General features: G+C 38.9%; 1 protein-coding gene across 1 annotated transcript in view; it reads right to left on the bottom strand.

The window, feature by feature from the left end:
• Positions 1-8,960, bottom strand: part of DDC (dopa decarboxylase) — a 63,113-nt gene extending 54,153 nt beyond the window's left edge. The window contains exons 1-2 of the mRNA XM_075744742.1: positions 8,889-8,960; positions 2,766-3,002 (exon numbers count right to left, since the gene is read on the bottom strand). Coding sequence (XP_075600857.1) covers positions 2,766-2,966 — 201 coding nt within the window. The 5' untranslated portion in view covers positions 2,967-3,002; positions 8,889-8,960. The remainder of the gene's footprint in view (positions 1-2,765; positions 3,003-8,888) is intronic.
• Positions 8,961-25,912: the final 16,952 nt, after the last annotated feature.

Genomic DNA, 25,912 nt, shown 5'->3' with positions numbered 1-25,912 from the left:
TGAAGCTATTTTCAAACATATTAAGGACAAGAAGGCAATTTGCGCTAGGCAGCAAAGATTTATGAAGGGGAAATCATGCCTAAGCAACCTGACAGCCTTCTATAAGATGTCTGGCTTGAGGGACAAGGGCAGAGCACAGGATATCACTAAGATTTTCAATACTGTCTCCCATAACATCCTTACTGACACAATGATGAAATATGGACTAGATAAATGGACAGTGAAGTGGAGTGAAAACTGGCTAAATTGCCAGACTCATAGGGTTGTGATTAGTGGCATAAAGTCCAGCTGGAGGCCAGCAGTGTACCCCAGGAATAAATACCATGGCCAGTATTGTTTAACATCTCCATTAATGACCTGGACAGAGGTTAATGGGACAGAGTGCACTCTCAGCAGTTTTGCAAATGATTTAAAATTGGGAGGAGTGTTTGATATACTGTATGGTCATGCTGCAATTCAAAGGGACCTCAACAGGCTGCAGAAATGAGCCAACAGGAATCTCATGAACTTCAACAGAGAAATACAAAGTCCTGTACCTGTGGAGGAATAACCCCCTGCACCAGTACAGGCCAGGGACTGACTGGCTGGAAGCAGCTCTGCAGAAATGGACCTGGGGGTCATGGTGTACAAGCTGAACATAAGCCAGCAATGTGCCCTTACAGCAAACAAGGCCAACAGCATCCTGGGCCACATTATGAAAACTGTTGCCAGCAGGTCAAAAGAGCTGATCCTTCCCTTCTACTCAGCACTAGTGAGGCCACACCTGGAATGCTGTGTCCAGTTCTGGGTTCTCCAGTACAAGAAAGACATGGACATATTGGAGTGATTGCAGTGAAGGGCTGTGGAGATGACTGATGGATTGGAGCATCTGTCATACAATGAGAGGCTGAGAGAACTGGGACTGTTCAGCCTGCAGAAAGCTCAGGGGGTATCTTGTGTACAAACACTTCACAGGAGGGTGTAAAGGAGTTTAAACTAGCTTCTTCTCAGTGGTATCCAGTGAAAAGACAGGAAGAAATGTGTAAAAATTGAAATACAGAAAATTCCACTTAAACATAAGAAAAAGCTTTTTTACTGTGAAGGTGGTCAAACTTTGGAACAGGACAACAGAGAGATTGTGAAGATATCATCCTTGGAGATATTCAACACCCAATTGGACATGGTTATGAGCAACCTGCTCTGACTCCGCTTTGAGCAGTGGAGGTGGACTAAATAATCTCTAGAGGTGCCATCCAACTTCTACTATACTATGACTGTGATGTGCTCATGTGAGTCTTCAGTATTTAGTATAAACAACACAGGCAGAATCAGAGTTACTATAAGAACTGGGATTTATGTACTTGTGCTCTTTGTGTCACAACACTAGAGGACAATTTTGGATAGAACATTTCTTCTTCAGAATGTATCACTTTGTAAAAGTAAATTTATTTGCAGGGCATGTAAATATCAAGAAAAAAATCAATTTAGCTAAGAGGAATCATGACATGTTGATGACTTAATTGAAATTGAGTGTCTTACTTTCTATTCTCAAATGATTCATCTCTAATTTTTTAATAGTATATTATTTTGTTGAATGTTCCCAAGTGTTTTCTGTTCTACTTCACAGATGAAAAAAATTGGTTAATGTTTTCCTCCAATGAGAACGGAAAGGTAATTGTATCTATGAGCAGCAATGAAAGTATTTGCATACGTTGGACATAATTATCTTATCTAATCTGCACCGATTTAATTCTATTGGATTTAAGACATCATCCACAAATCTTTGAGAAGAGTGGAGAGATTTCCGTTGACTTCAGTGGAGCTTTTGCCTGTGAAAGGACAGCAGGGTTGGCTCCAAGGGAAACAAGATAAGGCCAGATTGAATATCAAATATTTACATTGGTCAATGAAAAAGAATTGGTATTATAGTACACTGTCTAAACACATTTGCAGAGCAGTGGTTCCATGTCCAGTCACATAACAATCGTATCGCCTAGCTACATCCAGAGAAGCAACCCAAAGTGGTATTGCAAAGACCCAAAGGAGAGATTCCTCATTGACATTTACTAATAATCTTCAAGCTACTTACAAGCCTTAGGAGACAACCATATATTTAAAATTAAAAAGGTATACCATGAGTGGAAAAACAAGAAAGATTTAGAACTGGAAAATGCCAGATGCTTTGTTTTGCATTGTTTGTCCAACACTGATCTATCCAAGAACTAATATTTAAGTAGTAGCCATCTGCCTTAAAAGGTACTAGAAGAAGCTGACATTTAGGAGAGTAAGTCAACAGAACCAGTATTGGGGAGAATCTTTTCTAGTCAACTCTGTAATAAAAAGAAATCTCCTAAGAGAATTTTAACATTTAAAGATCAGCTGGAAGGAACACTTTAAGCACAGCAGAGTAATAAAAATCCCATTTTATAAAATATTTACTATGCTTTGCAAGTAGCAAAAATATCACATGAACTTGAAAGTTATGAAGCTTTGCCTTAGCCAGTTCAAGGGAGGAAAGGAGATTATTTCCAAAAGCAAGCCTTTTGTGAAGCAAAAGAATGATCTGATTATTTCTAGCAAGAACAGAAAACATTAGTTGTGTAACATGTTAGATGATTGTATTTAACTATGGATGTAAAGCAGACTCCTGCCTTCTAAAAGCTAATCAGTGTGGGTACTTATGTTCGTAAGATCTAGCTGCACAGACTTCAATTCACATTTTCCTTAAAGTCTTTGAAAACCTAAATGCAGTATTGAACATTACACTACAGATCCATTTTTCTTACCCCTGGCATAATGATCTTCTCAATGTCTTTAAAGACATCCTCAAAGCTCTCAGGATCTTGGGGTGCACAGTCTGGAATGAGGGGCCTTAGATATCCTGGTTCCACATCTGGGAAGACCTGTCTTTTATCTATCTTCTCCAGGTAATCTGCAATATAGTCCACCATCTCCTTCCCTCTCTTGCGGAACTCTGCAGCATCCATGGGTATCAGTGTTTAAGACTTATTATCAGAAAAATCCTAAAAAAAAAAAAAAAAAAAAAAGAAAGAAAGAAGTCACTTTTGAAAGAATATATTACTAGTTTTAAACCTGTTATTCAGATTATTTATAGGATGACTCATACGGCCTTTTTGAAAAGACCAGACGCTCTTTTATTTCTGCATAGTAGGCCAATGCCCACACACTGTTGCATTCTGCTCCACTCCAATATTAGCTGGACATTGTATAGAAGTAAATCACACTGTTAAATCTTTGATGTCTAGGTCATGATGTAGATTAGATTAATACAGATAGGCTGTGTCTTTAGCACATAAGAGCAGTAGAAGCACATCGATGAAGATTCAGAAATCGCAGATTTAATCTCTACTGGTTGCCACAAGGACATGTCACTGTCATGTAGTACATAATCAATTCTCTCCTGCCTTATAAAGAAGAGGTCTAAGGAAATAGCATGCTGTGCATCTCTATTATAATCTGTAATAACAAGCTGTAATGATCACAGTGATCACAGTGATCCACTGTGCTGCCCTGTCATTTTATCTACTTCTTGCCTCCTGTCTTGCCTCAAGATGTAGCTTCTTTACTCTTACTGTAAATGCACATGCTGTGCCATTTACAAAACCTTATTTCTTACCAAGGTTTCAATTAGAATTCACTTAGAGTAGATCTGTATTGTATTTTTCAAGAGGATACAAGGAAGGTCTGTCTGGGGCTGTCCCTGCTTCGAAGATGTTGGTCTGGAGGTCTAGGTGTGCTTTGAGCTAGGCAGAGGCTGTGTGAGCACACCCAGGGCAATGTATGGCTCGGCTAACATGAGCTGGAGTTTGCCTGCAAAGTGCTGTGCAAACTTAAATTCATATTGCTAGAGTGCCTGCTCCTGCCATCCTGGCCTGCCCAACTTTTGTACTGAATGTGGTTGTGCATTTTGTGTGCTCAGTGAATACAAGGTTGAGACCACAGTACCTAAAAAGCGTCCAAGAGTCTTTATGCACTCAGATCGAGTGAATGACACTGTTCTTTGGGATCTAGTAAGAAAATTGGCAAGTAAAACAAGGATACTCACTGCTGGTGTAAAGAATTACTATGCTTAGTTTGCATACCTTCAAATCTTCACTTCATATGGAAATAATTATATTAAGCACCATGCAAATATTATGTAATTAAGAGGCAATTTCTTAGATATCAGTTATTTGTGCTAAGGATTCATATCTGAGGACATAATTTTGAGAAAAGAGAGACCCTTCTGGGCTTTATTATATTTGAATTAGTACTGTCACATTACAAAAGAAAGACATCATTGATAAACATCGTCCTGGAGACATCTCTGCTGCTACAAATAGAGGATCTGGGATTTGTGTGGAGCAGCTGCTGCTGCTATTTAAGAAAGCAGGGTGCTGCTGTAGGTTATGAACCACTTGGGAAAGCAAGGATCTGCACAGTAGGGACTTCTAGCCCCCTAGAGACTAGCTGTTCTTGTTGCTATTTTGTTAGAGTTATATTACTCTCTTTAACCATCACACAAGTGTTCATTTGGCTCGCTCTTTGCCTTTCTGAAAGGGGAATTAGAACCTTTCTCAGATCTTGCTACTAAGTTGCCGGAAACACATTACCAGTAGTCATTACGGTCCTCAGAGGATTCTGGTGGGCAGTTTTGTGTGTCATCTCCCCTTTGAAAGACTGTATTTAAGCAAGCAGCTTTGTTTCCACTCCTTTACAATCAGGATGATTCCATTTCTTCAATACCCCCAAATCTTATGTGCATTTTCATTTAATGTATCTTTGATCATTTAATAAACTTTGATCTTTAATAAACTTTCTAAATAAGTCAGCATGAACTGCAGCAATCTATATGCATCTCTGTGGCAGCAATCTAATTACACCCCAAGGTTCAATTCTTTGGGCTAGATATTTTTGCCAGAAGATATCTAAACATTATACTGTTTCACTTCTTTTTCAAAGTATCTCTAACTTAACTTATGCTGTCATTATTTCTTTTATGCTACTTCACTCATAAGTTCATTGCTATAGCATGCTCTAAAGAACTTGCATGTGGTAATCTGTTATTTTTTTCTCTAGTTTCAGAGATGAAAGCTGTGAAGATAGGAATTTAACCCATGACTTCTAAATTAGTGAGAGTTGTCTGAGACTGAACTGACTCAGAATTTGAGGATTTGGTGTTTCTAGCATTACTGTTTGTCACCACTGACTTACTTACAATTATTCCTATGGACTTTTACACACAGATCAGTTCAGCTGAGGATCTCATTCAGTGTCTGTGGATCCAATGAACTGTCAGTATGATGTCAGAACAGGTAAGAGTATCACTATACTACTCTTTAGCCTTACTTTGTATCAATCAAATATAGGGCACCATTTAATATAGAAGCTTCTGTGGATTACTTGGTCTTTTCCCAAAATATAAATCAAATGGCATAAATTAAATAGCATCGTGTGTAAGCTCAAAACAGCTCACAGACAAAAATAAATTTACTTTATCATATTACCACAACATACATACTATGTTGTATGGCTTGTGACCATTTTTCTACCACCTAGGTTTTTTTGGATCTGAAATTTCTTTCTATTCCGAGTAATATTTGCATCATCTTGTTCTTATGTAGTATGCTGATATAATTTATTGTCATTTTTATTATTAGCAGTTTGGACAAAGTTCTTTTTGGATATCAGGATAAGCAAATAAAATTCAGATCTAAACATCAGATACACATTCTGCGGTTTCAGCCTATGACCATAGAACTGAAATTTATCACCTCATTTTGACAAAATACACACTTTAGATAATCAGATTTTACTTGTTGCTTGCTAACTATTGTTCTTCCTAAAACCTGGAGGTCTGCTGGCTCATCCTAACATTGTTTTGCCTGCACTACTTCTGCATAAATCACTGTCATAATAGCATTCTCAAAATTCAGGATAAAGAATTAAATTACAGGGGAAATCCACTGTTTTGCATGTGAGAAGTAATTGAACCAGGAAGCTTAAGCATAAAGAATGGTAGGGTGAACCATCCATCCCAAATTTGCCATACTTGCTGCAGTGTTATAAATTGATATAAACTAGTATCTAGTTAACCTCTAATGAACTTTGAGTTCAATTTGATCCAGTGAAATACATTAATCTGCTTCAACCTGAAGCAAAGTATTTCATTCTTTTTTCCCCAAAGAAAATACTGAGAAATTAAAATCTATCTAAACATCTATGTATTTTTATGTATCCATGCATCTTCTCTCCTAAAAGTCCTTGCCTGAAATTTTCTTATAATCTACTGTAATACCCATATCTCACCGGGAACTGTGAAGGCATACTCCTTGCAGGAACACAGTGGTCATTTAAATTTTCCTTTTCACCTCCTATTTTGTATCATCTGTTCTGTGAGTGACAAGACCCACTTACACTCTCATCCCTATTTTTATTCTCTTCCTCAACCATTTATTATTAATCTCACTTCATCTACTTGAAAGTATTACTTGCTATGGAAGCCACATCCAGGAGACTGAATATCTGACAATTGTAATGCTTACCAGTTAGTACTATAAAAATGCAAATTACTTTATGTCTCTACCAGTACAGAATATTTCTCTCTTCTACCTCTCACATGCATGTACAACCCATGTACAATGCAACAACACAATGCATAGAGAGACACCTTCCCTCTATGCCAGTATTTTTTAAAAATATAGAAGGTGATTGTCTAAGAAGCAAAATATCTCAGACAACTCATCCCTTAGGATCTAGAATGAAAACACTGTTTGAGACCATCCATATTTTCTGAAGGGCTGAGCGTTACAATCTGTGTGTACTTGAAATATCCACTTGAGTCAAAGAGACTTAAACTGCAAAATAATACAGGCTGAGTTTCCGAAACTAAATGGAAATTTCAGAGAAACTGAGCCTCTCTCCAAAGTATTTAATAGTGGTCTATTTTCTTGAAGGCCCACAAAGAGCGATAAAGGCTCCAGAGATCCCACACCTCCCGGGATGAATTTCAGCATATTTGATATCTGCCAGCTGAACTCCAAGTGAGGAGAGCACACTTTCTCAGGAGGCACCATGCCTAGTTATCAGCTTCTACCACTTTGTAAGCACAGTCTGTATTCAAATTCATTAACAGCTTCACTACATTATGTCTGAGCGCTTTTATTCCCAGCAAGAATCAATGGATATTGTCACTACTGCACACTTCTTCAGATCAAGTTCTACTTACTGGGGAAGATGATTGAGTTTTGCTCTTAACTTCAGGTAAAAACAAGAACAATCATGTTAAACCTTAAAAGTTATGAATGTATCTATTGTTATTATTAATATATATTTATAATTATTATCAATAATAATCATATATAAGCTCTTTGCTCTTTAATTTTGCTGGAATTTGTCACAAGTATGCTACACAATCTAAAGTTGACATCCTTCACTGCTTTGTTTAAACTACTCCTTCCACCTCAACGCACTGAAATTAGAACACGGCAACATTTTCTTTTAGTGAAGTTACCAAAAACTGTTGTTAATCTTTAGATTGTAGACTCAATATAATGTTAATTTGATAACCATTTTCTATGAAACTAAACCATACAAATGAGCAGTTTGCATACAATTAGGTATTAAATACATTTATAGATATATTATTATGTAGATAACATTCAGCTTATTCAATATTTCTCTTTAAAAGTATTATTTATAATTTTAGAATCTGTTTTTTGCATTAATTAAATATAAAGGTAAAAGATATCTAAATACTACCATGAAATTTATGAGGAATAAAAAGAGAAAAAAGAGGAAAAAAGGATGAAAGAGGAAAAAGATGCAAAAGAGAACAAATGAGGTGAGCGGTATAGTTGACATATTATAATTTTATGAGTGCCTGTTCTCCAGTTCATCAAAGTAAAATAAAAAACAGCTAACATAATAAAATCTTTTAGCAGCTCCTGTTATTAAATACAGAAAGGAAGAATGCATAGATGCATTAATAGCACCTTAAATGATAGCTGCATTGGCTCAAAAAAAGTAATAACTGTATATCTTTCCAGTAGATGAGACAAGTGCACTTTCTATTCTGCCACTGATTGTTGCAGAATATAATGTAATTTAAAGGCTTGTGGTGCTACAGTGACACCATTGAAGCCATGAGGACTTTCTGCTATTTAAACCAACAAGGTGAAGGTTTTTGCAGCTGTTGCTACTGTTAAGCTAAACTCCTACTATTGCAACAGGAGTACTGCCTCAATAAGGATGTCAGGATTAATTTTATTTCAGCATGAGTAAAAAGGAACTGGATCTGCTTTGTATTTCTACCTTTGCACAAGCCAAGTGTTAGGTATATATATGTTACAGGCCCTACATTTCATTTAAAAATTTCATTTTCCAGTTAGAAGTTGCTGATTTTATTCATTGCTGTCACTGGCACAGGGTCTGCAACTTAGTGATTTTCCCTTCCGAGGTCTTGTAGTGATGGGAAAGGGTTATTTCTGGGGAAAACCTTGCCCTTAAAAGATAATGCTTTGAATTTATCTTGAAAATTTTATCATTCAAAATATTTGGCAGAGAATTTCTCAAGGTCTGCTTGGTTGCTCAGAACTGTTGCACTTGGAAAGACAAGATATAAACTTTTGGAAACATAGGATTCTGCATAAACATACAGAAACAGTTATAGTTGACATACATCATCCATAAAACCAAGCAAACACAATATGAGAGGTGCACACCACATTGTGCAAACTTAGGTTAAAAATAAATGCTTTTTGAGCATCCTGGATTGTCCCTAAAATAACACAGGGTGGCTGTCTGTTAGCCGAGATCCCACTCTATAGTAACCAATTGTTGCATTAATCCAAACATACCTACTTGAATTCAATAACCACAAAGCTTTAAGGACAAAGAATGTTACTTACAGTGAGTTGGTAAGGTTTTCCCTTCTCCTCTCTCTTTCTCACTGTCTTTCTTTGCTCCTCTGTGACAGCTATAAAGCGCAGAGGATGCAGTTGCCAGCATATATAGGCAGAGTATCCACATCCCCTCAGCCTATCACAGCCAACTGCTTTGCATTGAACATGCAGCAGCAGCATCTCCCCCTCCTCCCACACCTCCTCCAAAATATACTTAGCAAAAAAAAGCTACCCGAAAGGCAGAATGATCTGACTGAGAAACAGCCATTGCCTATGTTAACTGTGAAGTGGGGTGTGTTTCCTTCCACGAACTCCATTAACAAGTCTGACCGTGAGCGTCTGATCACATGCTCTCGGTCTGTGATACACACGCCGGGACATTTCCTCTGTGGCTGTTGCTGTAAAAGCAAGTGCTTTGAACTACTTCTGTGAAACATTATTTTCAGGAAAGAAACACAGATACAGTTTAAATACCACTCAAGTGACTGCAAGCTCTGAACAGGTTTACGTGTGAGATGAATATCCTCAGATATGCTGTATCTAACTTTTTCCAGTTTCTCTCTTTCATCATATGCACACTTAAAAGCAATAGTAAATGTTCAAGATTTGTTTCCCTATTCTAAAAGAAAAGTTTTATGGGAAGTTCTCTTTCCTACATGAATCCAGGTAACTGCCTGTCATTTTTATTTAGTTCAAGTTTGTTTTAAAAAATACTATCAGGATTTCATAGTCCTGAACAGTTTATAGCTAGGTACTAGCAGGAGATCTGGGACAGCTGCTGCTCCCAGACTGGTCTCTAGTGCATGGAAGTCTTACAGCCAACCTTTTTGTGAAGGAGGGAAAAGTTCTGGTTGTCATATATTTTAAAACTGTCATGGCTGTGTTTGCTGTTATAATGATATGAAGTCAATTATAACTCTGCTACAATTCTGAAATAGCCTATTAAAAATAAAAGCAAGACCTAAAATCCACAGATAGGCTTGAGGGCTTCATTGCGCTTGTTGTGCTAGATGTTACTCTGTGATCTGACTTGCACTTTCCACTCTTGGGTTGTGCCTGCTGTAATGATCAGTCCATAACCTTGAAAGCACTAAGAAATCCCAGGGTCGGTTGCAGCTGGCTCTCAGTTGTTTTCCACCGCAAACCATCTCCTGAGTGCCCATGGTTACAGCTTGGACAAATTGGGACCCCATAAGAAAAAAAGTGGTTTGGAGGTTTTTCCTATTTTTTCTTTCTCCCTGAATTCGACTGAAAATGTTAAAAATTCAAAATATGTTTTAAGGGTGTAAGATATGCAGAAACTGAAGATGTCTCCAGTAAACATAAAGATAACTCAAATCTAACTTCAATGTTTCATCCAAATGGCTTGCAAAAGGTAAATAACTTTCAAAGGAAATTAAAAATGGAAACTAAAATTAAGATTGGAGTATCAAAATGCTAGTTTAATCAGAGTGTTGAAATACCATCTCAAAGTCATCTGATGTGTTTTTTTTTACTTTTCTGCTGTACCTGTAACTTACCTTAAAAGTTGCTGTGACCACCAACAATTGTATTTTCTATTAAAATCATATTTTTTTAATTCCTCAGGAAGAGAAAGGGAATAGAGTGTGAGAGGTATAATAGCCAAGGTGGAAAAAGGGAATTAAATGTCCTTCTAAAAAGCATATCCTGTGTCTTACTATAATTCTATTAATTCTTCTGGCTTGTACTGCGTTTCCTAATTCTTCTCATCAACAAATCTTTGCTTGACAGAATCTTTCTGTGGTGGACAAAAGCAAGATCGTAAAGTTTTCTGTAACAGGTGCTGACTAAGTCAGACCTGCTGTTCCAGACCCTACAGTGTGCTGGTGCTTTCACAGAGAATAACTGCTCTTACTACTAAAACACAATCAATATAGATCTCTCCTTTACTGCCAAACTGTTCCAAATTTCAAGATACCAGTGTGTGAGAAATAGCAGATGATCCTAAAAAGTTTAAAGGCCAGGCCTTGTTGGTAAGCAACCAACAGATCTTATTATTCACAGATAACATGAGACAGGCTTCAACATGATTTTGCACATGGAGGTATGTCACCCTGATGATGATATATAATGGTTCTGTGCCCAATTTATTAACCATTGTTGAACTCTTTGGTTTGCAAACAAGGTAGGAGAGATAACGTGTTTGAACAGGAGGCTCCAGCACAGCACTGGAGAACGATGCAATGTGTTATCAGTTATTTTGCAGCCCCATTGCCAGACCGTGTGCACAGACATGGATCCGTTAAACAGTTTGTACCCACTTTCCAATAGTTTTCAGCTCTTCCATCATTATATAATGCAGATTAGAAATTAAAAGGAAGTTTTCCAAGCCTTTAGTCAAGTTAAGATTAGATGGCTTTACTCCCAACTTTATTTTTCCTTCACCTGAACAGCATCTCATGCCAGCCTCCCGGTATGGCTCTAGTTGCTAAATTGGGTCAAGATGTGTTTGTGCTGTAGTTCACTGCGCCTAACATTATTTGAGCAAACCTGTTCTAAGGTACAATATGAAGGGCTTTAAATTGTCTCAGATATCATCAATATCTTTGATATTGAGAATATTTCTTGAAACAATTAATTAGGAATCATACTAGCACAATGTTTGTGCCTGTTTTCAACGTTTGGTGTCAAGGGAACAGTCAGTGTTGCCTAAGCATAAGAAAAACCACTGGTTTGTTGCCTAGAATTTGGTTTACTCCTTATCCATAGTTTAGGGATGCTATTTGGAAGTTACAGGCCTTTTTTCCTGCTTTGCTCGCTGTTGCTCCTTCAGAAAGAAACTCTAGTAGAACCCTGTCTTTGTCTGTCTTTTTTCTCCTCAATATATTCTTCCATGAATGTAATAATATCAGTAATGGAAAAGAAAATTATCTAGAAAAAGGAAAATGAAAGAAAAAACTCTAAGAATCACTCAGATATACTGGAATGAAAAGTCCTTATATGTTCCATAAACAAGCTCCAAATCTGCATGAGCCATAAAGATGAGACAAGACAGAAGAGAATATTTTAGCAGAAATGTGCAACTAACAATTTTCTGGGTAAAACAGAGGATGCATTTCCTCTAGAAGAGAGTAACAATTAAATGAAGCCTTCAGACACAAATAGATGGATTGCTTGCATCATACGAGGATAAAAACTAAGTCTCCTGCAGAACATAAGTAGACTTTGTAACAGATTAGCCAGGAGATGAATCTCAGACAGAACTGACAAACTGGGAAAGTATCTGTCTTATCTTTCATGAATATTTTATACATGACTTGTTTTCCCTGTTCAGTTCCGTATTGCTGTCTGTGTGAACATGTGAAGGTAAACCAAAGAAGGAGAAAAAGGAACTGCTAACGAAGTGAACATGGACACAGACTCAAACACACTGCTTCGCTTTGGAGGAGTTAACATACCACTTGCGGGTTGGAGGCAGCCTAAGCACTTTACTCTTATGGAAGCAAGCCTACAGAAAAGAGAGAGGTTGTGATGAACTGGAAAAGTGTCAATAGAAAAACTGACAGGCTGTGAAGAGTCACAGAGACAGTGAGAGCAGGTTGCAATCACAGTAGGCAGGCTCTTCCAATACAGAGATAGGAATAGCTTCTGCTGTGAGCTAAGATGTGCTTACCTAGCGGTGCTGGCACTGCTGGGGCACTCATCCAGCATTATATTGCTCACAGAAAGAATTTGGTCAAACATTGACCACTGTGAGCCTCAGAGAAGCTGTGGCTCATAGATGAACTGCTATCAGGGCTTAAATGTACTATTAAGACCTCATGTCAGAAAAGCAAATTATAGCAGTTTATAAATGGACTAGTCCACTGTGTGGGTGAAAAGACAGACCTAGGTGAGGCATGAGGAACAAGATGGCTTGAGATACAGAGGGAACATTATGCAGTGCTTGTTCTTATGTAAGTGATTTGTTTTGATCATTGTTTACAAAGATCTCAAAGATCACATAACGCTTGGTCCAGAAGACATTTTGTCACTGGCTGTGATTAATGCATTGTCATAAGGACCATGCATTACCATGCACTGCTTGCAATAAGCTTGGAAGACCATTTGTGTCCAATATAAGCCTTGAGTCATTCTTTATGGGATGAGAACAACATTGGAGTGTCCTCAGTAAGACCATGTTGGTGCTCACTTGTCTGACATTACAGCAAGTACTATGGCAAGGGATCACACTGGTGTTTCTTGCCCTTCCTCCCTGACAGCTTTGTTGCAAAGGTGTCTTTGACTCCCTTTCAATCCGTGCTAATGTGATTTTTATCATAGTTACTGCTACTATGAAGAAAATTAACTCTATACCAGCCAAAACCAGCACACTCTCTCAGAGATGGCAGTGATATATATATGTACACACTTCAACCGCTCGAGCACAATGTGTGGTTTTTGCTTAGGAAGATGCATTTACACTAAGATGAGAGGCTTTCCATTGAAGCCATATGACCAGTATGCCCCGCTCCTGACTGCTGATAATATGGTTAGCATAACCAACGCTATTTCTAACAAATGGCCACATATCACCTCCTCTCTTCCCCTTTTTGACACTGTGGTTGTCACCAACATGTGACAACCTCTGTTATGGAACCACCAGATCCGCTGTCAGCATTGTGACAAGACTATTTGCCCACCGAGTATTGTGGCCAGGATGTGGTGACATCTGTTACGGAACAGGGAAGTGTAACAGCACATGAGATATTGTCTATAAAATCAAGCAGCTGCAAGTCTTGCTGCTGGACAGCAAAACCTGTGATCCCCCAGTGGTCTGGGACACATCCACCACTGTCTTCTTCCTCTGAAGACTGAAGGAGTGACTCATGTTCTTTTGGATAAAGTCTCAGTCCAGATTATGATTATTGTGTCATGCACTGATTATTAAGAATTTGACCCAATCTGCAGAGGGTCCAGTTGACCAAAAGTCCAGATAGCTAAAGGCTCTAGATAGTAAGAAAGCTACACAGTTTAGGAGAAATTTTCCTTAACTGAAAGTATGATAACTAATAAAAACTTTGTGCAACAATAAGCTACACTAAATGCTAGAAATTGTAGATAACAATAAGCTATGCTGGTAATTAAATATTTTATATAATAATAAAGCTCTAATTGTAACTACAACCCTGTGGCCAGTCCTCATTCTACCAAGGATCCCTAAAAGAACCTGCCTGTCCCTGTAGCATTGGGTGACAGAGCCACCAAGTGTTCACAGGCTCCATCCTGCCAACTGTGTTAGAAGGGAAAATCATCTCCAGCTAGGAGGTAAAACAGCCAGCCAGGAAAGATAACAGCTTAAGCTGCTGCAGGTAGCTTCACAACAGCGCAGCCAGCTGTATCCCCACTCAGAACTGCCTGCCATCCGTTCTCCTTATGATACTGTTCACTTCCACACCTCAGATAGATAATCACAGCTTCCACATTATCGTTAGGAGAGACAGGTTCTCATTGAGACAGGATTTATATGTGACTGAAGGAGATGATAGGCAGTTAAATAAGAACGATAGTCCTGTGCATTCATTACCTTTGTGCTCAGAGACCTTAGTTCAAGTTTTTGTTTCCAAGTACAGATGCAAGTCTTTGCCATACACTGTACAATTCTGGGTAAGTCCTCAGGGGAAGCTTCCATAAAATATTTCACTAGGAAGGGTTGTTCTCTTCCAGATTATTTTTCTGTGTTACCAAATTTGGCTCCAACTCCATTTGGAATCCAAATGGCCTAAATCTAGGCCAGGTTTAAAGAGCCAGCACCTCCCCACCCATAGTCTGGCAGTTTGTTTCTGGTCAGAGGCACAGATTTTGAACTTCTCTGTGCTGAGGTCAAATGCTGCCAGTCTAGAAGCAACCTGCCTTTACAGCACTCTAACATTCTGCATAGGTCTCTGAAAGACAGTTTAGGAAACTCTTGGGAGTTTTGAGATTTCCTTCCCCCCCCCAACTCTCTAAAAATCTCTCTCTTTTATTTAGGAGCAATCTTGATTTACATAGTCTTAAGGGACATCTCTTCTAGCTCTACCACCAGGCTAACTTTTGTCAGCATGAAGTGGTTCAGAAATGTAATTTTTCACTCTTCTTCAGTGTTCAGACAGGAAAGAATAGATAGAAAGTATGCTGAGGGAAGGAGAATCACTACCATGGTTTATGTTACATACATTGCAACATATAATGGAGCAAAATGCCTTACCTGCCTATAGCTTCCACTGAATTCTAGGGGATAATATTTTCAGTTTCCCTTTATCAACGAGACACCAGTCTAAACCTATTCCTTTTGCCCACTGAAGAAACAATTAAAAAAACCCTGCTCTGTGTCTACTTTCTCTGACTTATGAATGATTTACAAGCAGTCAATATTTTACATTGGTCGCTAATTCTGTTTCTTAATATGTGTGTTTGACATGTAAAATCACACTAACCTTTCATCAAAATTATGATTTATTTACGGTATCTTACACAATAATAACCTCCTATACCCCAGGTCAGTAGTCTACTTGTTGTGTAACTGCAGTCTTCAAGAAAAATAATTAGAGTAATTATTCTACTACATTAAAAAATCAAGCTTAGCTCAAGATGCTTCAACTGCAAGTGCAATGCACATCAAGCATATTCCAAGCCTGCAACATTGCTAAGCTAAAGGAAACAACTCAATGCAATGTTAAACAAGGGATGAATTACATGACCTCCCTACGGAGGAAGACATTTCCTATTCACAGAAAAAAAACCATGAGAAATAGTGTTGTATATTCAATGGGTACTTACAAAAAATGGTTAGTTTCTACCAGTCCCGGGATAGCAAGCTGTCACAAAAAGCCTGACAGTATTTCTGGATCCTCAAGACAATACACTTCTTTTCAGCTCTTCAGCTTACAGCTCTGCTGGCTGCTATTGCTGCTACCCAGGAAGACAAGCTGTAAAACTGTGATGGCAAGGTGACCAGAAGCATCCTCAACTAGCATGTAGAAGACAACTGGGGAATAAGGGATCCAGAACATGTGTTAAGACTCAAAACATTCGCTATGGCTCTGCCTGTTGAATTTGGAACAGAGATAGGAGGAGCTGTGGGTTTTCTTACAATGAAGCTATATTCACATCCTCATCAGGCATCTAAGTGTAATTATTTTTTTCCCAGAAAAATGGGCTGAATATTGGGATTGAACTGGGAGCACAGAGGCACTGTGCAGTGAAGCAGAGAATAACGTACAAATTACAACAGAGGACACAACTTTGTGTGCTCACAGCTCAGCTACACTCCATCATCTAGTCCTACCCATTTCATATGTATATGTATGTTCATCCTGTTAAATACCTATTGACCATGCCATTTATATTCATACTATCTCCTATTTGGTTGAACAGATAACCTTCCTGAAGCTTTTCGAATAAATGAATGGTGCTTCTAGGTCTACATTTGTTCTGTTTTCCTTCCGGTTTCCTTTTACAGATACTTTTCTTGAGCAAAAGGATGTTTTATGCTGCTTTGGATACAACAAATTTTGATGCATCATCTTAGTAATTTCACTACTTATCAGAGGCTTCTGTTGTTAAAGTAACTACCAGTAGTCTGTAGGAACTGTATTTTTTTCCAGAAAAACCAATCCTCTTCTGAAAACAACTGCTGGATTCATTTCTAACATGGAGTAGTGCTGAGCAGTAGAAACTGCAAAAAGATGACAAATAAATACCTGGTGGCAAGGTCAGCTATATTAGATGTGATACTCTTTGTAATGTAATACTGTTGTAATAACATGATGTAACAACATTCAAAGCTTCAGAATAACAATCATCACCCTTCTTCACACAAATTTTTGCATTTTATGTACCAAACATATGTACACTAAGAATAAATACTTAAAAGCAATGTGCAGCAAATAGCCTCCATCACAAGTTCTTTTTAAGAATGAGGTTGTGGAGGCTACCCTTCATGCTAGGAAGAAGCAAGACAAACAGGTGTGTGAATATTCCTTTCCTAGTGAATCAGCACAAACAAGCCAATAGGTCTGCCACAGAACCTGCAGAATATCGAGATTATTTTAAGTTTCAAAAACAGTGAAACATCAGAGTTAGGGATGATTTTCCAAATAAAAAGGTAACTAAAATGTGTTTTTTAACAGCCATTTTCAACAGCAGGATAAATAAGAACAAGTGAGAAAGAAGGTGCTAACAGACAGTACTTACTGATCTGTATTTTTTTTTTTTTAATTTTGTAAGATTAATAACAGTGGCTTCCCTTCCACCTTTAATACCTAAATCCTTCTGCTGGCTATGAAATTTTGCCCAAATGTATGGATCCTTAAAATGACTACTCATAAAGGGATATTACGTCAAAGAAAAAGTTGTAAAAGTTGTAGGAACAAAGACTGAGATTTTTTCTTTTTTTTTTTTTTTTAAACCTTTTAACCTTGGAAGAAAACGTGTGAGGAAGCCACAGTAGTAGGAAATGAGTAGTTCACCACTCAATCTTAAAGTCATTTAAGGACTGGTATGCAGTTAAGTAATTACTAGGGTGAACAGAACAACATTGAACATGGTAACAAATTACTATAATAGTAAAAAAAAAAAAGGTTTTTTTTAAAAAAGGATTAAATGGGAAAAAAATATGTTTGTATCTCAGATTCTTGGATAGTGCTAGATAGAAACTCACCCAAAGCCAGGAGCGTACTCATTAGGGTGTACAGTAGAAATATGCATCAATAACCTTGAAAAAGAGGAGGTAGAGGTAGGTGTAAGAGCAACCCAGGGTATGGATTCACACGAAAGTTGTGTGCTGTGGGCAGATATTCTTGAGATCAGTCTTATAAAAAGCGAAGTTGCTGATGCAGCTACAGAGAATACTTACACTTGCATATAATAATACTAATGCATTGTTTTTGTGCCTGTGTGATTTATCTTTCATTAGCACAAAACACATTTGTAAGGCTCTGGGTTTTATTTTTTGAGTTTAAACTTTGCATCATAATAAATGTTATTTTCAGTAGCCTAGCACAATAAGGCACCTATCCTGGCAGGTGTGGCAGGCCCCAGAACTCTGGTCCTGAAATATTCAGGAATCAACACCTATGTACCTGGTCTCCAGGTATCTAAGACAACGGTACAATATGGGCCCATTTAAAAGCTGGCAAGGCAGGCACATGAGGGGATGAGTTGTTGTGCCAAAAAAAAATTTCTGGCATGTGTAAAGCAACAGAAAACAGGAGAGAGAGCGTGAGGCACCTGTCATGTTAGCAACCAGCAAATAAAGGACTTCTGAGAGCCTGGAAACATCTTTTAACAGGAGCTTAACATATACCAGCATGTGTTTACATACCCATCTGAGCAAAGACTGTACAGTATTATCCTCAACAAACATGACAAGGAAGGTATCACTAAATAATTAAATAAGTTCTAGGACATGATAAAAAGGAGGATTCTAGGGACAGATGCCAACATTAAATAAAAATTTCCTTGGAGGAAAAAAGAATACTGAAGAAAAAAGATTATGCCAGAAGAAAAATGATCAAAATGTTAAAAAACAGAAAGAAAGGAAAAACATGGGAGTATGTGTAATGTGTGCATCCAGTTAGAGCCGGCTGTTTTTTCTGCTGGCTCAGGCCACATGGCCAGTGGGGAAACCACTCAGGACTGCGTGAGGCCCCTGCTGCTAGCTGGTGACTGCCAGGGATCCCTGTAATTGCACTCTGGTTGGGGTGTGAAATGTTTTCTGTGTGAGCATCCACATTCCTTAAAGCTATGCTTATGCTGTTATTGTTTACAAAGCTTTCCAAATGCTTTCTGTTACTTAATTGGTGAGTTTGAATTAATCAGTGGAACTGGTTCATTAAGGTGAATGAATACAAAAAAATTTATTTTATTTCAGAACTTATATGTCTAGGTAATGATAATTCTGTATCTACATTTGTTATGAAGTTTGACTGTATAGCCCATTTTATCATTGGTCCTTAATGCTAAATAGCATACAGAGATTTCCAAGCTATTTCTTTACAATCAAATTTTTCCTCTGCATCTACGTTGTAACATTAAATTTTGTTTACACATTATTTTGGAAACTTACTGATATGAGGGTTTTTTCCCCACACATTTAGATCATCAGTAGGATGTTTTTAATTATTAACCTTTTAATATTTAATATTAAAGACATTGTTAACAACTTCCTTTTTTCTACCTTTCATGACGGATGTTTCAAAAAGATGTTTTATAGCCATCATTTCTTTCTTTCCAAAGATTCATTCTTTTGTTCCCTGGGTGTTTCGACTTCCTGTGCAAATTCTGTAAAATTAGCCGGTCTTTTATGCTTAGGCAGAAAATGTTATCATCTTACGGAACATCATGAATAGGTGTCAATAGCCGTAAGCAAATGATACACAAAATATTCCTCTTTCTCTCCCACAACTTCTCTTAGATATTAGTTTATCTTTTATTACAGTGCAGACTCACTCATCATTCCCCTCTCAGACCTGTCATTAGCCATCACTACAGCGAGTATTTCCTCTGGTCCATTCTTTCTATGTCCCATCTCAATCACAGTTTCTGCTGATGAGGTCTGGTAGACTCTACCTCAGCTGCCTAAAATACATGAAAGCTGCATTACCTGGGGGCTTTTGTATTTGTTAGTAGGCATGTGAAAGCTTGCAGTGAAAGGACATCATCCCACCATCCCATCCCCCTCCCCCTTTTTTTTTTTTCCTATTAAAAATGCAGCCACATGAACTGGGGAGGAGAGCTAGGAATGTCATATGTTGAATAGTCAGTGCAGAGTCTCAGGAAGCTCAATAACATTAATTCTGAAGTAACATAGCATACAGAGGGAGGGTGGAATTAAGCCTCCAAAAATCTTAAGGTCCAAACTAATGGACTTAGTCCAAGCAACCTTGGTGGCACTGTTGAATGAAAACCTGTTTAATAAGTAGCATGATCAAGAATAGCAAGAAGTTTGGATCCAATAAGAACAAGTTGGTGAATTATAGGAAAAATATTCTAGTGACTTTTGATCAATTGTTGGAACAGTTCTGGAATATTCAATATTCTCTCAGATTTTCACTTTCAAAAAGACTTCACTGCCCTCCTGGAGTTTAAGAGAAGATTCTCTTCAAAGGCACTTACCCCCTCCTCTAGGGAAGATTCAAATGAATGGGCCTGGTTAGTTTTGGAAACAGAACATGAGGAAAGCCAAGGAAAGGATAAGGCAAAGAAAGAGTAAAGGGAGAAGATAAAGAACTTCTTTATGTTTTTCAAATTTCAAAAGCCCAAGAGGGACTACTCAGTGAAATTAAAAGATAGCAGATTAAAAACAGACAGAAGGAAATGCTTTTTCACATGATGTGTGGTTAAAACTGCTGAAAATATAATTATCACAGGAAGCACTGCAGTCAAGAACTCAGCAAGATTCTGATGGGTTTGCAGATGTATGAGGATATCAAACATATCAAGAGCAATTTAAAACTGCTGGAAGGCACATGTATTTCTTCAGGGAAAACTGTCCAAGCATTTTAAAACTGCACAAAGAAATGTGCTAATCAATCAGACTGAGATGGAAAGAAAAAGGTCTCTGCAAGATAATGCACCCACAGGAAGCCATTAAAGAAATGTCACCTCCTCCTAAATCCTTTGGATTCATTCTCTCTCCCTCCCTTTAAAGGAACAGCACAGAAAGGGGCAATTTGAGCCTCACTGAAAGACCAGCTCCTTTATGGTTCTGTCTGAGATGAAAAGGTCTCTGCCAGGCATCTCCCCAGCATGCTGACATTTCAGCAGGCTCCAGCCTGTCCAGTGTATCTGGAAATGTATATTCACCTTGAAATTCGTATACTTAATTCGTATACTAGTAGCTGGATTGTTTCTAATTTTCTGAGTTCAGTTTGTTTTTAAAAGCAGAAAAGCAGAAATCACCATATGTAGTATTTCTGTAATTTGCCATCTCGCTTTTTTACACGACTAAGTAGTCATAGTAATGGTGCTTGCTTCCTGGTACTTCATGTTAACTGTACCTGCACTGTCATGTGTCAGAGAAAAGAAAATCTAAAGACTGTGATTTTTTTTCATCTAAATGAAACAGTTTGTCAACAGCACAACTGAATGCAAAGGAGGGCAAAACATAAGGAGGTGTTATAAGCAAATTAACAGTAGTATTACTCTGACACTGAATTTATAGCCTTCCTAAACAACATACTCCAGTGTTGTGTTTGGGTTTTTTGTTTTGTTTTGTTTTTCCTAGGATTTCATTTCCATTGATCTTAGCCTGTTACTTTGCATTCTGTCCACCAAGCTGGAAGAGATTATTCCTTTCCTCTTTGTAGTATCTTTCTACGCATTTTAAGATGCTACTGTATCCCTTGAACTCCAAATTACATGACAGTATTGCTAACACCAGTGCTTGACGTTACCCTAGCAATCAGACAGTAGATGGTACTTGGTATATAAGAAAAAGAATTTTCTGAAGCATAAGGAATGTCACAAACCCAAGTTTGGCAAGACTGGCTTGAAACTCTGAAATGCTAATAATAACCGTCACTTTGGGTTATACGTATTCCATGCAGAGTTACTGCTATTACGGCTTCAATTGCTTCCAGTACTAAGATCAGAAGAGCCCCGTGTCCTCACTCCTTATACCCCTTTCAGTGACTGAAACCTTTCCACCTTACCTTTGTTCAAGCCACTTTAAAACCTTCCTAACCTCTCTGCTTCATACCCAGTCTTGTAAAGTGTCGTGGGTTGACCCTGGCTACGGGCCAGGTGCCCACCAGAGCCGCTCTATCACTCCCCTCCTTCTCTAGACAGGGGAGAAAAAGTACAACAAAAAACTTATGGGTCGAGATAAGGACAGGGAGAGATCACTCACTAATTATCCTCACGAGCAAAACAGAGTAGAGAAATGAGAAATAAAATTAAATCTTAAAACACCTCCCCCCACCCCTCCCATCTTCCCGGGCTCAACTTCACTCCCAGCTTCAACCTCCGCCCCCTTCAGCTGCACAGGGGGACGGGGAGTGGGGGTTACGGTCAGTTCATCACATGTTGTCTCTGCCGCTTCTTCATCCTCAGGGGGGAGGACTCCTTTCATCGTTCCCCTGCTCCAACATGGAGTCCCTCTCACGGGCAACAGTCCTTCACGAATTGCTCCAGGGTGGGTCTCTCCCACGGGGTGCAGACCTTCAGGACCAGACTGCTCCAGCGTGGGTCCCCCACGGGGTCACAAGTCCTGCCAGCAAACCTGCTCCAGTGTGGGCTCCTCTCTCCACGGGGCCACAGGTCCTGCCAGGAGCTTGCTCCAGCGTGGGCTTCCCACGGGGTCACAGCCTCCTTCAGGTGCCTCCACCTGCTCTGGTGTGGGGTCCTCCATGGGCTGCAGGTGGAATCTCTACACCCCCTCATCCTTCCTCCATGGGCTGCAGGGGGACAGCCTGCTTCACCATGGTCTTCACCACGGGCTGCAGGGGGATCTCTGCTCCAGCGCCTGGAGCACCTCCTGCCCCTCCTTCTGCACTGACCTTGGTGTCTGCAGAGTTTCTTACATCTTCTCGCTCCTCTTTCCGGCTGCAAAAGCTCTCTCTAACTGTTTTTTTTTTTCCTTCTTAACTATGTTATCACAGAGGCGCTGATGGGCTCGGCCTTGGCCAGGGGCGGTTCCATCTTGGAGCCGGCTGGCATTGGCTCTGTCAGACACAGGGGAAGCTTCTAGCAGCTTCTCACAGAAGCCACCCCTGTAGCCCACCCCCCCCGCTACCAAAACCTTGCCATACAAACCCAACACATAAACATAGGGTGTATGTAGCAGACTAGGAGATACATCCTCTATAGAGACTGTTTCATAGGTTACACAGTGCTGGAATCACATCTTTGCCTTCGGTTCACCCCATGTTCCTACATCCAGACTTACAGCTTATTTACTGATGGAGAATCAATGGAAAAAAAATATCATGTGCTGCCATTAATCCTCACATCAGTCATCATCTTCTTAGAGAGAGAATCTCTCTAATTGTCTGCCTTTGAAACTGCAAGGAATAAAATCAGTAATAAAGTAATACATTTGACATAGTACAAGAATAACAACATTCAACTATATTTGACTGCCTATAAACCATCCAATTCCTCTGAAAACATACAACCAGGAAGTGGAAAACTAAAATCTATTACACCTTCACAAAACTCAGCAAACTTTCCCAGAATTTTAAAAACAAATGTTCCTTTCAAAAGCAAGAGGGAGAAAATGGTATAGTGTTATTTAATAGTAAACTGTAAGAGCAAATTTTTTTGTGTACAATGCTCTTGCCAGCTGTCTGACAAAGAAACTAATACTAAAATCCCAATTTACCTTTCAGGTAATGACTATTTACCATAATATCTCTTCTCCTGTTTATTTGCTTGTTTGTGAATAGATGGAGATACAATCTGCACAGGATCAAGAAAGAAGGTGAAAAAAGTACAACAAAACAGCTGTTGCATTCAAAACATTTTCTACAGGAAAGAGATTTTTGCCGAGAGATAAAACGCATAACCAGCATTTGTTAGATGGGAGGGTCATTGAAGGAACACTGGAGACCTGTGACCATGCAGAGGCAACGGACTTAGTTCAGCTGAAGAACAGGATTGTGATTAGGACATGCTGGAAGTAAGCTGAATTTGTTGTACAGGTTGGACTAATTTTTCTTGACTTACAAATGATGGTATTACGAAGTACTGTTGGCCATATATTTTTGCTGATTATGCAATACATTATCTGTGATCAAAAAATAATTATTATTTCTCATGCCTCAGAAGAATGAAGCAGCCACTTTTTGACGTATAATGGAAGGAACAGGGTAAGAAACATGTACTAAAGGGAAAGACTGAAGCAAGAGGGAAATTTCCCAGGGACGTGTATCAATTGACCATCCAAAGAAACTCTCTGACAACTTTAAACAAACTTTAGCTATTTTCTTTCCATTACACTGTAACAACTCACCATCTCAAATGCCATTACCCATCCCCTCACCTACTTGTCTTGGCTCTGCACACTTCCCGTGAAACAGAAGCCAGCTGTCTGGCAAAGGGGGAAGGCAAAATACATCTCAAGTTTTCTGCACTTTCACAAGATTAATTTGCCAGCTTGCAGCCACCTTTGAAAACTCTCCTGTTCCGTCTCCTTACTCCCAAACATGAGGTTTCAGCAACCTCTTTGTTAACAGACCTTTTCTATTACCTTCTAAACAGATAAAAAGATGAAACTTCCACCTATCCCAGTCCTGCTATTTCACTCTACTAACTTCACAGTATGGGACAGATAGGAGAGATGACAGTCTCTGTTTTACCAGGGAAGCAACAGCTTTACCCCATTATGTGTGCAGAAAGGACATGGCCGCATAATTAAAAATCCACAGTCCACCCCCTTGATCTCAGTAAAACCCCTATTCTTGCAACAGACATTCCAGTTTCCTCACTTTGCTTTTAGTCTTCGTTACTGGTGGGGGGATGCACACTTTGAATGTCAGACTTCCAGGATGTGCTTCCCTCATGTGTCATTCTCCTGAGGAAACCTTTCAGCAGGCATCACAGCTATATTAGAAACTTGTTTTTCATCACACTTTCATTAGGGTATCTATTCTTTCTTTTCCTTTTATTTACCATGGATGTAAATTATGTAACATAAATGGTAAATGATAAAATTGTCATTTTATTCCCCTTTCTTTTTCCAACTGTATCTCTATGAACAGCCATTCCAATTTCATCATCTCCTTGCTCTCTGACCCCTACTAGTGTTGAAATAATTTTTGCTGTTCTACATTTAACCACACATATAATTTTAATGTCAATGTATGGGGATCACTCCAGTTCATGTGCCACAAACAGGACCTTTACAGGCGGACAAGCCCAATGTGATGCATTTACAATGAAACCAAGCTCCAGGAACAGGAAAACTGAATTTTCAAATGTATAAGAACCTTTTTTCTGACCAAATTTGAAAAGGTTAATAAAATTCCCTTGTCAGCAGGGATTCAGCTCCTAGATTGCCCACTATGCCATCATTCAGAGGTATTGCCTTACCTCCAGACTGCTTCACTTTACCAGTGCCCTCAAGTCAATTTTTAGAAGCCGTTAAGAAGAGATTCTCTTAAAAATGTTTTGAATTGCAAAGTTTTGATTTTAAAATACTTCATGAACTCTTGACTATTTTTAAAAAAATTGGCTTAAGCACATGTCAATTAAAATAGAATTACATTTAGCATATTATGCTGCATTTCTAAATGCTCACTAGCTTAATACTAACAAATTATGCTAACTTTTCAGATCAGATTATTTGGTGAAAGTACAGAGGTAACTTCACTTTCAGACATTCATGAGTTTATCCTCACCTGTTTGGAGATTTCACTCCTTTTCCAGGTAGTTTGGAAACAGGTATTTTCTGTAGTTCCCTTATACTCTCCTGCCCTGTGAAGAAGAAGTCGTGAGAAGCAGCTAAGGAATTTTAATCTCAAGAAAATTGTAGGTCTTTTCCAGTAACTATCTGGTCTTCATTGCTACTGCGCTTGTCCTGTACTTTTTTGTTAATCATTAACTATGTGTAGCATTAGCTTTATCAGTTATTCTTTATCAACAAGGGAAAAAAAGGAAACTTGTGAATTCATTCAGTGGCAGTTCACAGGCATTAGGATGGGAAGGACATGGGACTTTTCACTGACTCACAGAGCCTAAGGTGAAAATACACTGGGTGTCAGCAAGACGTGGAATAGAGAGAATCAACAACCCCAGTAGATAATGCCTCTGCCGAATTGAAGCCAGGGAATTATGTTGATAAAAATATCTACACACCTGAGATGTCTGGCAGTTCACCCTAGAAAACAAGTGGGACAATTAAGGGCACACCAAAGCCAGACCCCACAGGAGCCTGGCTGTCAGTGGCTCCCATGTCCTGGCCAGCTGTGCCGGCCACCCCTGGCACTGCCGAAGGGCGAAATCCTCATGCTCACAAACCGGAGGCATGCTCCCCTTCACAGGGGTCAGGATGTGATGGGAGGGGATAGGCACCCTGCTGCCTTTGAGGTCAGCCTTGCCCCCAATGG

The sequence above is a fragment of the Balearica regulorum genome, chromosome 2, assembly GCF_011004875.1.
Source record: "Balearica regulorum gibbericeps isolate bBalReg1 chromosome 2, bBalReg1.pri, whole genome shotgun sequence".
Taxonomy (NCBI): Eukaryota; Metazoa; Chordata; class Aves; order Gruiformes; family Gruidae; genus Balearica; species Balearica regulorum.
The sequence above is the reverse complement of the archived record's forward strand: the minus strand, read 5'-3'. Positions and strand labels throughout refer to the sequence as shown.